Genomic DNA, 15,000 nt, shown 5'->3' with positions numbered 1-15,000 from the left:
GCACCTGGCTTGTAGAAAACTCTACATTTGTAAGGCTGTAGGCGCACCTGTAATCTGTCAGGTCTTGCAGTAGTTTTGCTGGTGGGTTTGTTGAAGATCACGTCTAAAGGCTTATGGTCTGTGATGACTTTAAATGATGATCCATAAAGATAGTAATACCACATACCACAGCAGGAGCTTTTCTTTCCGGCCCCTTTCAATATAGCGGCTTTCGCAATCAATGAGGAAACGACCGACTCGTATACGCCACAACATTTCTTTCTCCATCCACTGCTACTTGGGTAAGAACCACACCTAGTCCAACACTGAGGACTGGCATCAACAATCAACACTGTTCCCAGTGAGGGGTTGAAATACTTCATAACTTCTGGAGTCGTCATTCGAGCCTTGAGACATTCAAATGCATGTTGCTGTTCTGATCGCCAAGTCCATTTGACCGATTCTGGTGAGTTAACTGACGGATTGGAGCAGAGATGGATTCAAATTCCTCAATGAAACGTGCATGATATAATAATTGTGCCAAGCCAAGGAAACTGCTTGCTTCTGCTACATTTTTTGGAGGACTCGCAGCCATATGCATGAGGGTAGAGATTTTCTGCGCTGAGGCCATTTGCAGACAAATGGCGACTAAAGAAATCAATGGATGATTGGTTGAGTAGACACTTGTCAGGCTTTGCAGTTAAATTGTTCTCTGTCATTCTTTGAAGAACAGCTCGTAGAGCATCATCATGATCAGCTTGGGTCTTGCCAAACATTATTATGTCATCAAATAAGTTTCTCACACCCTTGATTCCTTGTAGGACGTCTTTTATGGATTTCAGAATATTTCTGCAGCTGAATCAATTCCAAAGCTAAACCGTTGTAGCGAACTAAACCAACATGTGTGGAAAAGGTAGTGATGCTTCGGGCCGTCTTCATCTAGCTCCATTTGACGATAGCCTTGGTTCAAGTCTATTTTGCTGAAAACGGTTGATCCATTCAGATCTACAATCAGATCTTCTACATTGGGTACAGGGTACAGCTCAAGTTCTACTTTAATTTCAAGTTTACTTTCTTATTCACTCTATCAGTTATAGAGCTGCCATATTATGGAACACTGTCTCGTGGGCTGCCTCTCCGCCTCTTTGCCCTTTTATCGCAAGGGAAGAGAGGAAATGCATGGGGGATTAGATTTTTGTGCCCAGTCAGTGCAGTCGCTCCCTAGGCATTCCCTGGATTTTAAGTACTATTAGACGTCTATATGCATTTTTTTAATTTGGATATCTCTGCATATTACTATGCCTAATTTTGCATGACGCTATTGAATTTAAATTATTTTTTTTTATATTACTGTCAATACACTTAAATTACTTGTTGTTGCATGCTATATTTCATTTTAACTTTTAACTCGTAATTTGCGCGACCCCACCCCACAAGCATTTTGCTTTTAAGCTTATAATATATTTACAAAGAGAATTGTGGTGATGATGATGATGACAGGGGCACTGAGAATAGTTAAGGTTCCTGACATGAAGTACCAAGCATGGATAAAGTTTGTTAGGGTGCTTACCATTAAGCCAAAATTTGCGGAAATTTTGGTTGGAAGTCAAATGGAACGGCCCGGTCCGGTTCGGGGTCCAACGGGAAACTTTCAGGAAAAAAAAGGACCACCTCAAGAGGTGTCCATATTGACCGGTCGGACCTGTCGGACCGAAATTTCCTTCACCATTTATCCAAGTTGATATTTCAAGTACCGCTCTTCTGTCTCCACCAATTCGAGTCAGCTGGAAGGGAACGCCTGGGCACAAGCTAGGTCATTGTTTACCATTATGCAAAGGTCACCAACCGGTCACCCCAACCGGTTTTTTTCGACAAATGGTAAGCACCCTTAGTTTTCTACTCTGCTGTGACATATTGTTCGTTGGGTATATCGGTTCCTCCTTTCGTCACAAATTGATTCAGTCAAGTGTTTTTGTAGGATCTTTTGTCTATCAGCTTTGTTTTATTAGGTTAAAAGCAGAAGCTGTATCTGAGTGAAATTCCTAAGGAAATTTGTTGGTTCTGATCAATGCAATGCGTATGATTATATGCTCATCAGGTGTTAATTAACAATTATTGGATAAGGTTGAGCATGTTAGCGATAATTATCAAGGCCAAAGTTCGTTTTATCTGTCGAAGCCGAAGGCTGAGGTGGATAACACAAACTGAGGCCTTGATAATTATTGCTATCATGCGAAAACCGAATCCAATAGTTGTGTTATTATGCATATTCCTGATCTGCACTTGTAAAGACAAGGACTGACTCATCCATTTCTTTGGACGAGCGGAAAATCAAAGAATGTTTCTGCGGTTGGCAGAGTCTTGTTTCCTCTTCTCTGCTGGTTAGTGTGTTAGGTGACGTCACTTCTGCATACGTAAAACTTTTGTTTGTAGGTATGATGTCAATTCTACATAAATTATAATCTATTGTCTGTAGGTTTGACGTAATAGAAACAGAGCAAGCAAGAATTAGCTGCGTGCTTATAGCCAATCAAAATCTAGCTGGTGACACCAATGTATAATGATAATATTTTGAAGTACGGTTTTTATTTAATATTTATGACCAGGATATGAAGTTATTACCATGGAAGAAGCTGCTTCCCAGGGTCAGATTTTCGTCACAGCAACGGGCTGCCGTGGAATCATTCGCAAAGAACATTTTATGAAAATGAAAGATGATGCCATCCTGTGCAATGTTGGTCACTTTGATTGTGAAATTGATGTGGCATGGCTTAATGGGAACGCTAAGAAGACCAATATCAAGCCACAGGTAGGGTTCTCAATTTCTTAGTTGTTTTCATTGGTAGGAAAGTTGCTTTATTGTTGTAAGTGGGAATTATTGATATTATTGGGTGCTTTTCTTCAGTTGGCAAATGCGTCATTTGGTTCAATCAGTCCAACTGGAATGTTTGGGGCAGCTTTGAAGATGCAGGGTGGTCCACTTTGACTGGCCAGACTGAAATTGCTCTTTACGTTCAGCTGAAGTGTGGTTCTTATTGTCTCTTGCTCATAAGAAACGCATACAAGGCTTTTGTCGGGTTTGTATTGGTGGAAAGTGCTATGAATTTCATTTGGCACGTGGCATTTCAGAAATTGAGCAACTGGAAAATTTGTTCAACGGAAAGCGTCCCCTTCTGTCCCCATCCACACCTGGGTCTCAGGCTACAGAAACCAAGTTTAGTTAAGCACTGGCCATGGTGGCTTTTTTGTCAGTTGGCTCTTTGTGTCCACAAGTATGATGATAGTTTTTGAACTTTGATAATCGTGAGCTGGTTTTAGGGGGGGGGGGGGGGGGGGGGTTATTGTATTATTATTTTTGCTGGAACAGATACTGTTTGCCTAACGTGAACATTTCTAGTAATGCAAAACCGTCATAAACTAAGTCAAACTGACAGTCTAAATTATCTGGACTTTCGTCAGAGTATATACTTCGATTATTTCAATTCACCGGCCTTGAAATATTCCCAGTTACTGGTTGGCATCCTCAAGCCTGTTCTGTTGGTGTCTTCTATGTTTGTGATAGTGAAGAGTTCCAAATAACAATGAAAATGACTCAAGTTTAGATTGTGGACTTTTACTATAATCTATTACCTAGGTGATCAGATAAGTCGTAGACCTTCATATTTATAGATCGTCTTAACAACTACAAAAAGTTTTCCCCACGGAAATTGCTTTTGAGTATCCTTGAGAGCTTTTGGCCAATTTCTTCAAAAGAGCATTTTGAAGCTGGAACGGGAATGAGTGACCTTCTCTTCTATCCTCGTCAGAACTTCAAAATATCTGTAAATTGTCAGTTTTTTGTAAGTAGTGTTACCATTAAAGATGTGAAAGATCGTCAATTAAAATATCTTTCAAGATGCTGGGGCTTTTCACCGTTGATACATTTGGGTATTCCTGTAGTTTGCTCCCTTCCTTAATATTACGTTTCTGCCGATTGTAAGTTGCTCTCTTTAATTAACAGTATTTTTTTTTTTTTTTTTTCCAATGCATGTATCGTGTGTGTAGTTTTGTTACATACATGGGCATTAGTCAGTGTAACTACTTTTGATTTCAGGTTGACCGCTATGAACTGTCTAATGGCCGCCATGTCATTTTGCTCGCTGAGGGACGTCTGGCGAACCTTGGCTGTGCTATGGGCCACCCTTCTTTCGTCATGAGCAACTCGTTCACCAACCAAGTCTTGGCACAGATTGAACTTTGGACAAAGACTGACCAATACCCAATAGGTGTATACATGCTTCCCAAGAAGGTAACTTGAAAACCTATGGCAGGACTATGCCTAAACAAGGTTGTAGTGCAGGGTGCAAACCAAGCTGTTTAATAAACCCATTTCATCGGCCATTTCCAATGTTCAACTCCGCTCCCTTTTTCCCCAATGGCTTGTGTGTACTTTGTTGAAGACATTGAAATGAACTTGAAAATGACCAAATTTTTTATTATATAAACACCAATGAAATACCGGTTGAGCTTTAGCGCGAAAGCATGACATCTTCACACGTGAGAAGATCACCGTCGCCACGGTTACATAATAAATCGCGCCGTTTTACGTTTGAACTACAAAAAATGGCGCTGCCATGAAATATCCACTGTGAGTTCAATGTGCCATGCATGCATATATTTATCTTACTGGGTGGAGATGGATCTTTGTGACAGCAGAGAATACATGTATGGACATGTTGCAGACATACGTGTTGTTGCTTCATTTAGCCCACAATCATGGTCGGTAACGTGTTTACTAAATCGCAAACCCTTCACTTTCACTGAAGAAATCTCTTGACAGAAAGGGAAACTCATTTCAAGTTAATTCATTTCTCGTTAAAACACACTCATGCAGTTACCCAAACTAAATCGCTGACAGGCTTTCCCCTTTTTTTTTCTCCTTGAATTAGCTCGATGAAGAAGTTGCCAGGCTGCATCTTGACCATGTTGGTGTCAAATTGACTAAGCTGGCCCCTGAGCAAGCAAAATATTTGGGAGTTGACGCTGAAGGACCCTTCAAACCGGAACACTACCGCTATTAACAACTTACGGGAATCTCGCACTTTGGACAAAAACAATTACATCACAAGCAGTCTTATGGTGCTATTTATATCAGTGTTGTTCTTTTGGTCTGTTATTTTAAGGCGAAGAACATTTTGGTTTTCCCTGATTTTTTCAGGTTTGCGTAGTTCTCTGTTTTGTTCTGCCTCTGTCGGCATACAGCGAAGATATCGGTCACTCCACCCATTGTTATTGATGTGTTAAAATTGCTATAGTGGCTGTTGAATCAAGGGGTTCTTGGCACATAGGAATAACAAGAATAATCTTTAAGAACGGAGCTTCCGTTTGTGACAAGGCTATATCTACAATATAATCTTCGTCCTCCACTGGCACTTATTATGCAAAAAAACTGGCGTGGTAGCTCAATTAGTACAGCACTGCACCGGTTCCGCGAAGAATCTCAATCTCCATAATTTTTAGTTACTGCTAACTAAACCGTAAAGAAGAGACCCCTCAAGGTAACAGCCGAAACGCGTTGGGTCAGTAATAAAATGTTTATTTGTTGAAAGAAGATTTTCCACAGCGCTTCCTCTCTCTATATATATATACGTTTATGCGAAACGGCAAACGGCAGGCTGCTGCTTCTTCTCAGTACAAAACCATGAAAACTATAACTTATTTCCGAAACTTTGTTCCGAAACTTTGTTCCCAGGGTCTCTCTTCTCTACCTCCATGGCTGCGAAACGAGGAGCAAAGGGAGCGCACTTACTTCAAGTCTGATTGGACGTGTTTCAAGGCGAGCAATAGTGTGTCGCCGATAGGAAACAGATCATCTCAGACACATATAAAGAAAACACCACCCCAGTGGGAAAATGTTTGTCGACGAGTGCCACGTGACCAGCCTGTACCAGGGTCTTTTTCTCAACGAAAATGGAGGCAGATAAGAGAGACACTGGGATCGGAACAAGGTTGCTATTTCCATGGATTTTGAACTATGATTTAAAGTCCGTAACTTGGTCTCTGTTCGATCTAAGAGCATCAAACTTGAACAGGCAATTGCAAAAATTGCGTTCATAACTGTGAAGATCATAGCTTCATTTGATTTCATATCCGCAGTTCATATATGATCCATTTCATGTATCATTTTGATTCATTCCTCACGGGACCAGCTCCCAACGTCAGTGGCTTCATAGCACAGTTGGTTAGAGCGTCGCACCGGTATCGCCAGGTCACAGGTTCAAACCCCGTTGAAGTCCTGAAATTTTCAGGCTTCTTTACGCAATTGCAAAAACTGCGTTCATAACTGCGAGGATCATAGCTGTACTTGATTTCATATCCGCAGTTCATATATGATCCATTTCATATATCATTTCATCGTTGATTCATTCCTCAACATTGGAACCCACAAATGACCAACTCCCAACGTCAGTGGCTTCATAGCTCAGCTGTTACATGGTTAGAGCGTCGCACCGGTATCGCGAGGTCACGGGTTCAAACCGCGTTGAAGTCCTGAATTTTTCAGGCTTCTTTACGCAATTGCAAAAATTGAGTTCATAACTGCGAAGATCATAGCTTCATTTGATTTACTATTATTGTTAGTTTAGGACACTGTGTCCCAGGACTTAATATAACTAAAAATCGTTTTTGAAACTGGAATTTCAGCTCTAAAAGAACCGCTTATTTTCGCTTCACCATTGGAGATCAAGACACCGCGCCCTCAAAAAAAGATTTATTAATTAATTAAGGCCCTCTTTACAAGGAGGGAGTGTAACCCTACTGCTACGGTTTCCCTAGTAGCCCGGGTTTACAAGTAAAATTTGACAGGTAGGGTTACCCTATCACCCAGGACAACTCTAAATGATGGTCATTTGTTGAGGCCTGTCTGACCTCTAATGTTCGCCGCCAGGGCGGCATTCCAGATCTCAGGAGCAGACGCTGAGAAAGCCCTATCTCTTTATGTACGCTTGAATCTTACTGAAAAATCTTGCACATGACAATACCCCTGAATGCACTGAACGTAAAGAATAACGTTCATTATGCTCTATAAGGTTGCGCAAATATGCTGGTGTAGATTAACGAATTACCTTAAAAGTTAGTAACTGCAGCTATTTTATGACTTATTCTATACCTAACGAGCAGCCAATGAAAGGAAAAAGAACAGGCGAGATATGATAAAATTTAGGTGTATGTGTGATTCGATTAGACGCGCGGCAGTGTTCTGAAGACGCTGGAGCCTTGACAAATGAACTTCTGGTATCCTAAAAAATAGGACGTTACAGTAATCAATGCAGGCCAATTTATAGCTGCTTGAACAAGCAGCTTAGTGCTGACGTACGTTAGAAATTTTCGTGTTTGTCTGATATTATGAAGATGGTAATAAACTGACTGCCAGATCTCATTGATGTGTGTGGACATACTAAGATTACAATCAAACCACTCTCCTAGATTCCGCACAGCAGTGGTTTCGCTAGAAGATTTGTGTTAAAAAGGGTTGACAGGCCTACACGACTCCCTTGTACGTGGTCTGGTTTCTGTTGCCTTTGTCATAATTTGGCTGTCTTGAGTACATATTTGAATGGACGCCTCTTTTAGGCGGTTCCTGTAGGATTCATTTAATCAACACCAGGTTTCTTTGAGGTAAATTTAGGAACATCTTAAGAACGTTCAGCCACAGCTCCAAAATTATAAAAAAAAAAGCGTATTCCTGGCCGCCAGAAAACCTTCAATTTGCTTACTTCGCGTCTGTGTTTTAACTAAAATGCGAGCCGCACGATCATTTTTCCAACGTAAACCAACAATATGCTTTCTTTCTGACGATGTCGTTCTCGTTTTTCCAAACTCACTTTACACACCCCGCAGTCATTTTTTTCTTTTTCTAAAAAACGAGGTTGACAGCGATGTTTTGTTCAGCGGAATTATTATTCGAGCCCAGCTTACCGCAATTGGCTGATTTCAAGCCGAAGAGGATTAGGTACGAGTCTCTAAATTATGGAATTAGCAACTGTTGATCCACATAGTCAGAAAGAGCACACCAAGATTGACAAACTCCTTAAGTTTGGTGTTAATCAGGTTAATTTTGACTGAGATACATTCATTTAAATACGTCGTAAAAATTTGCAAGGAAAATGTATGGCCATCCCGACTCATTCTAACTATGTGGATCAATATCCGGAATTGCGCAGTGAACTGGAGCGAGTTTCAAATTTGAAGCAATCGATAAATTGACACCATCACATGAAAGGTAACATTGAGATTGGCCATCTGTTCAAGTTTGATGCTCTTAGACCGAACAGAGACCAAATTACGGACTTTAAATCATAGTTCAAAATCCATGGAAATAGCAACCTTGTTCCCAGTGCCTCTCTTCTCTGCCTCCAAACATTTTCCCACTGGGGTGGTGTTTTCTTTCTATCTTTCTGAGATGATCTGTATCCTATCGGCGACACACTATTGCTCGCCTTGAAACACGTCCAATTCTCGCCTTGAAACACGTCCTTTCTTTCTATCTGTCTGAGATGATCTGTATCCTATCGGCGACACACTATTGCTCGCCTTGAAACACGTCCAATCAGACTTGAAGTAAGTGCGCTCCCTTTGCTCCTCGTTTCGCAGCCATGGAGGTAGAGAAGAGAGACCCTGGGAACAAAGTTTTGGAAATAAGTGAGGTGAAAATCACTTTGTTTGCCTATTTAATATTTTGGGGGAAACAGCCTCAAAATTAGAGACGTTTGCATGGATTTTTAACTGTTTTGAAGTCCATAAGTCTTTATTTGACCTAAAAGCATCAAACTTGAACAGATGGCCAATCTCAATGTTGGTCTACTGTCAACTTATCGATTGGTTCAAATTTGAAACTCGCTCCAGTTCCCTGCGTTCCAATTCCGGATTGGCCTGAAAATTTACAGACCTAGTCGTACCTAGTCCTCTTCGGCTTGAAATCAGGCTATGCTCAATATCCTGCGAAAAATGTCCGAAAGAACAATTTTGATCTGTATGGTTTTCGATTGGCTGGTAAAGTGAGGCCACCACGATTAAACCTGAACCTCTTACTTTTCTCCACTTGTATGTCCTGTGTGCATGGAGCAGAAAACGGAGTTAACATTGATCCGAAGTTCCCGTGAGGCCATTTCTTGAAGACTGACACAAGCCATCATCTGTGGTCTGTTTATGTAAGCTTATGTTCGTCCTAGAACCATGTTTTTCGAGAATGTTCTCTGTTTTATAAACTGGAGACCATGAAGTTAAGCGGCTCCCTTTTCTACCAACAGTTGAAGTGGCAAGCAATACTTGCTGTTTGTTTGTTCCTGTTCTGCGAATGGCTAATTTATCATTTGGTAATATTTCAATGCACATGGCCCGAAATAAGCCAGGAAGGGTCCCAGGAAGGTGGAAACAGTCAACATGAGCCTCTTAAAACAATGTTGTTGACTGATACCCACTTACTGGGGCCAAGAAATGGACATTGGTTTGACAAATTGAGGAGGGAATGGCAGATGGAAAGAGCATTTCAGACAGCCATTACTTATTTCAAACCTGATGTTGTGTTCTTATTGGGGGATCTGTTTGACGAGGGTATGACAAGCAATGACGAGGTAAACCCTTATCCTATTATACCAAGGACTCCATTACATTTGAGTCTCATAGTTGACAAACCTTGACCTTGTTAAACCCAGGGATGTTTGTTTTTTTTTTAATTCAAAACACGAGGTTGGTTGAGTTACATGTACTTGAACCCAGTCAGTTATTTTGAACAGCAAGGCTAAAAAATTCTTCTAAAGCTACGAGATCTGGTTGATGTTCAGGAAAGGGAAGGATCCTTTTGAGCTAGTTAAATTAGCCACCTGCCAGCGCTTAGCGAAAACCGTAGTAGGAAACAAAATTTTCTGGCGAAATATAAATTGCATGAAAAAACTCTGAAATAGCATACTAAATCTCCCAGTTTCCTAGCACTTCGTTAAATCAAGGATCCATAGTATAATAAATGTTGCTTTGAAGCACCAACCTGTGAAAACTTGAAAGGAAAGACTTACACTCTGTTATGAGTACATCGAATCCTATCCCTATCAAATGCAATCAAACTTTAAATTTGTGGTTTAATAGTCTTTAAACTCAATAGGCAAAGGGACAACTGAAAAGGAAATCAGTGTTCCATACAAGAATCGAACCTTAACTTTGTACGACCTTGATGAATTCCTGCCTGAGACTAGGATAATAGACCATTTTACAGTTGTAGTTGCTTAAAGGTTACCTGGCCTAAGAATGGAAGCGAGGCTGCCAGTGACTGTGCTTTGATACAAACCTTTGTGCTTTTCTATGTTATTGTGGACTAACAAGAATTACAACAACACAATGTACATGATAAAAGCAGTTAGGTGTGTGCAGAAACCCATAAGTGAGTAACACACATTCACAGGTTCCGAATATTCAGTGTGAACTGATTGGTTGAATGTTTGATGTACCATATTTGGAAACCCCTCGCTCTTGTTGTTCCAAATATGGTACTTAGCAAATTGAATATTCAGAAGCTTGTTTCCCAGCACACAGGGGGCCGTTACACGTTTCAACCTTATGGGTTTCTGGTGTGTATCAATACAAGGTCACCGGCAGCCTCGCAGCCATTCATAGGCCAGGTCACTGATCTAGGCCAGGTCATCTTTCTCTTGGTTACATTACACCGTTGTTCACCACCTTCCATAAATTATTGCATTGTAACTTGGGTTAATGATTATGGTCCTTCAATATTTGTAACTTTTCAAAGTAGGTAGTTAAACATCATTCCCAGTGCCTTTATTTTGTCATCTGTCTCCTTGATGTGAAGATTAATTTAACATGAACTCAGACAACATCATTTGGCCGTCTTTTGGTGCCAAAAAAAGCCAATAAGCAGCTCCACTCTCTACAAACAGTTGAAATGGTTGGTAAGTTTAAGTCGGATTCTTTTGTTTTGCAATGCATTTATATGCAGCTGTTACCACTATATATGTGGATATTATGGCAGAAAGTTCCAAGGCATTAGTGAAAATAGTAGCAATCTTGTCAATTTCCAGATTTTTTAAAAAAATTCACCTGTATCTGAAAAGCTGGCCTTATTTCCTGGGGAACTTGCTTTTGCTGTTAGTTTTAATGGTGAGTTTTTAAAAACTAACAATGTAGCTGCAATGTCAAGTGTAAATAACAATCATGTGACATTGTTTTAAAGTTTGAACTTCTTGAACTGACTTTGGAAAACAAAAATCATAAACAAGTACCGGTAATAAAATTATTTTATTAATAATATAGATAAAAAACAAGCTCAAGTCATTATTAGTGACTTGACCTTGTTTGGGACTCCCCAAATTTGACAATTTGACTGGCTATGGATTTCAATTACTTTGTTTGGCATATAGGAATGGAATAGTTATGTGCAGCGCTTTCACAAGATGTTTCGCCATTCTGAGCTTACTGAATTCTATGTTGTTGTGGGAAATCATGACATTGGATTTCACCCAGAGTAAGTCTTTTCAGCACAATGCAGATTTACTTGATTTCCATTTTTGTTTGGTATGAGCCAATGAGAAAGAGAATGTCCCAATGGCCTTTGAGAAGTACCTAACATTTGAGCTTCACTGTTCTTCTGAAGACCATGGCCCGATTGTTTAAAAGCAGATTCACTCTAATCCCAGAATAAAAATTTACCAAGGAGTTTATTTTTCAACTACCAAATGCTATTCATCGCTGATATTCGGCAAACTTTTCATTAGAAGAAGTTTATCTATTAAAAAAAAGACACTTTAACCCAAAAGTTGAAAACGTGAAACAATAGTTTACACTAATCCTGGATTAAGTTAATTGGCTTTTGAACAACTGGGCCCATTATGTTAATCATATATTTATTGATGCATTGTGTTGTGGATATCACTTGCAAACCGCTCCCCAGTGCATCATAAGGATGACTCAGTCTTTCATCCATTTGAGGTCTGTAAGATGAGTACCAGCATTACCGGGGACAGGTTTGCATGCAGTGGGATAGTAGTGGGGCCTACATCTACCATAACAATGGTAGAAGCCATAGAAAAAGAGCCTGTGGCTTGCCTTCGACTACTGTCCGCCTCTTGTGTTTGTCTATCAACAGATATTTAATTCTTTGCAGAGCATCTGGTGACAGTCACTTGTTTGGAAGGTTTTCTTCTGTGTTTGATTCACCGTCAGTTAAACTACTCAGCCTAAGAGGAAACTTGTAAGTCATCTTTCACTCAGTCTGCTTTTTTGCTCATTTTTCATTGATACCATATCAGAGCAGGACATCTGTATTTATGAGTATTCCAAATGCAAGGTCTTCCTTTAAGACTAGTTCTTAAAATTAAGTTGCCTAAATGTGTTTCTGTTGTTTGTGTGAATATTATTTTGCAATTAGTTGTATTTTTGCAATCATTGTGTATTCAGATTTAGATTAAAATCAGAACAGTACTGGTGAGCTGGTGGCCTCTTACTGGAAGCCTTTGTGGTTGCATTCAGATTCACATGCCAGACTATAAATTGGGTGATTTTGAAACATCATTAATTCACTAGATCCAAAGTTCATTGATTTATTGTTGGTGATTTTAATTTGGTGAATTGCAACAATAATGTTATATGTAAAAGATTTGTTCCATGAATTTTGTAAAACAGTGATTTATATTAGTTATCTCTATTGCCATGTGTGCTGCACAAAAGATTTTGCCAGCCAATTGAGACTCTAATTTTAGCCTGCTCTCTTTAAGGTTTGTGTTAGCAAACTCCATAGCCATGCAGGGAGATGGATGTTTTATGTGCTCTGAGGCCATGAGAGAATTAAATGCTGTGGCAGACAAACTGAACTGTCACCAAAAATCCTACAATCACATCTTTGAGGGTATGGTGACTAATAAAAGGAATTTTTGCGAGCTTCCTGAGAACTCACCAGCACCTATACTCATACAGGTATTTGTGGTTGTGTTCTGATTATCTGATTATTTCAGATATTTACTGTAGAATATTGCCAACTGAATTGACCAGTCATATTTCCTAACTCTTTTGTCCCTCTTATGTTAATCATCTTACTTCACAGCACTTTCCATTGTACCGTGAAACGGAAATGAGATGTACTGGTGTTGATGCACCACCTCCAGAGGCAAAGCAAGTAACCAACAGAGAGAAATGGGAAGTGGTATCCAAGGAAATGTCAAGTAAATTGCTGTCACTTATCAAGCCACGACTGGTTTTGAGTGGCCACACCCATCATGGCTGCTATATTGTACACGAGGATGGCACGCCTGAAATGACTATCCCATCATTTAGTTGGAGAAATATAAATAATCCAAGTTTTGTGCTGGTAAGTGACCTACACGGAATGGGAGAGAGTAGGGGCAGAGAAGAAGCCATTTCTGTATGGTGGTCAATGAGCGCCAGCTATTAAATACTCTGATGGTATATCTATGACAAAATACTACCACTGATAAAGGAATTAAAAGTGTAGTCAAATCATACAGCGGGGGGTGTACGAAATTAGTTACCAATCCAAACAGCCATCACGCAACACACCCGTTGACTCTGCTAGCAGAGCCTTTCTTTTGCTCGCACGATTTTGGCGTTCGATCGGCTCAGCATGAATCGAGTAAGATCTTTATTGAGCATGCGCTGCATTGTTGCCAGGATACAGTTTCGAACCCAAGCCTAATATGCCTAAAAGGCGTGCCCTTCGCCGCCATCTTGATTTTTCATGGTGCAGCACCATCGGTTTTATCACTAAACGGATGTTCGCACTGGAAAAACCAGTTTGACGAGAGAAAGCAAGATTAACTAGTCCAGATCGGGTTGCGGCGGCTTCCAAGAGTTGACGCGATTCAGGCAGAGCCTCCTTTTCTCCTCCTCAGAAAAGAAAAAGACAAAAGGAAGCTCTGCTCGCAGGGTGCACGCAACAAGGCGTCACATAGAAAGGCGCCACGATGAAATGCATCATACTGAAGGGAATCAGGCAACGAGGCATCACACTAAAACGTATCAAAGGTACCACTTTTAAAGGTATTACGTGTTGCCATCAGACATTGGGCTACTGGTGTTTCAAAAAGTGACGGCGGTAATAGAGCGTCGCAAGATGCCAAGTCTTCACTCTTAAACTAAGCTATCAGCCTTCTAAGCGATGTTATTCTAACCGTAAACAATCAGCAGGAGTATATATTTTTTGCATCCTCAGCAGGAAGCTGATAATCTGAAGTGAGATTATGTTGTGTTCTTTAACATTATGCGAATTGAGCTTGTTTGAGCACGTGTACTTCTGCAAAAATAAGCATAGACAACAAAGTGTTCTATAATATAGATTTATGAAGGGGTAGTTTCTAAAGAAACTGTGGTGCTGCGTCGGTGGGGAAGTAGTATACAAAATTTTGGTTTTATCAACGGAGTTGATAATGTAAATTGGCCACCGTACGGTGGCCAATTTACATTATCAACTCCGTTGATAAAACCAAAATTTAATATATAGATTTAGCCAAGTCTGAAAGCGGAGCTCCCAGCTTATTTATTCTTACAAGAAGTTAACCGCCATGGCTTGAGCCTGCGATCCAATCGGATCCCAGTACCTGGTCATCGGTCCTTGTGTGGGCCCATTTCCATCAGTAGCGCTAACGCTCACATGATTCATATGGGATAGAAATCTAGCACTTCACATTACACTCTATTCAGTTAACTCTGTTTAAAATATAAGTGCTGCACGGCCAACGTTTGTATAAAACGTAACCTTTCCTTGTACTTGTACATGTTCATTGCCGTGACTTTAACATCTTCCGTTCCCACGGCCTGCTCCCGTCTGACCTTGTTGCTCAGTCGGTAGAGCGGCGGAGATCTAACCCGAAGGTCGTGGGTTCAATTCCCACCCTGGTCAGAGTTTTTCTCTGTCCTTGTGTGGGCCTATTTCCATCAGTAGGGCTAACGCTCACATGGTTCATATGGGATAGAAATCTAGCACTTCACCTTACACTCTATTCAGTCAACTTAAAAAAAAGCTGA

The 15,000-nt window shown here is 40.4% G+C and overlaps 2 protein-coding genes across 4 annotated transcripts in view; both read left to right on the top strand.

The window, feature by feature from the left end:
* The window catches only part of LOC138018921 (adenosylhomocysteinase B-like), a 13,940-nt gene extending 8,374 nt beyond the window's left edge, over positions 1–5,566 (top strand). For both annotated transcript variants that reach the window (XM_068865595.1, XM_068865593.1), the window contains exons 5-7: positions 2,586–2,788; positions 4,073–4,267; positions 4,908–5,566. In XM_068865595.1, coding sequence (XP_068721696.1) covers positions 2,586–2,788; positions 4,073–4,267; positions 4,908–5,039 — 530 coding nt within the window. In that variant the 3' untranslated portion in view covers positions 5,040–5,566. The remainder of the gene's footprint in view (positions 1–2,585; positions 2,789–4,072; positions 4,268–4,907) is intronic.
* A 3,366-nt stretch (positions 5,567–8,932) lies between these two features.
* LOC138019934 (metallophosphoesterase 1-like) overlaps positions 8,933–15,000 on the top strand; it is an 11,307-nt gene continuing 5,239 nt past the window's right edge. Inside the window, exons 1-6 of one of the 2 annotated variants that reach the window (XM_068866908.1) lie at positions 8,947–9,167; positions 9,267–9,590; positions 11,385–11,488; positions 12,128–12,214; positions 12,738–12,936; positions 13,064–13,327. In XM_068866908.1, the coding sequence (XP_068723009.1) occupies positions 9,417–9,590; positions 11,385–11,488; positions 12,128–12,214; positions 12,738–12,936; positions 13,064–13,327 (828 nt within the window). In that variant the 5' untranslated portion in view covers positions 8,947–9,167; positions 9,267–9,416. Of the gene's footprint in view, positions 9,591–11,384; positions 11,489–12,127; positions 12,215–12,737; positions 12,937–13,063; positions 13,328–15,000 lie in introns of both variants that reach the window. The other variant, XM_068866907.1, reaches the window with a different exon arrangement.

Source organism: Montipora capricornis, chromosome 10 (genome assembly GCF_036669925.1).
Source record: "Montipora capricornis isolate CH-2021 chromosome 10, ASM3666992v2, whole genome shotgun sequence".
Taxonomy (NCBI): Eukaryota; Metazoa; Cnidaria; class Anthozoa; order Scleractinia; family Acroporidae; genus Montipora; species Montipora capricornis.
The sequence above is the reverse complement of the archived record's forward strand: the minus strand, read 5'-3'. Positions and strand labels throughout refer to the sequence as shown.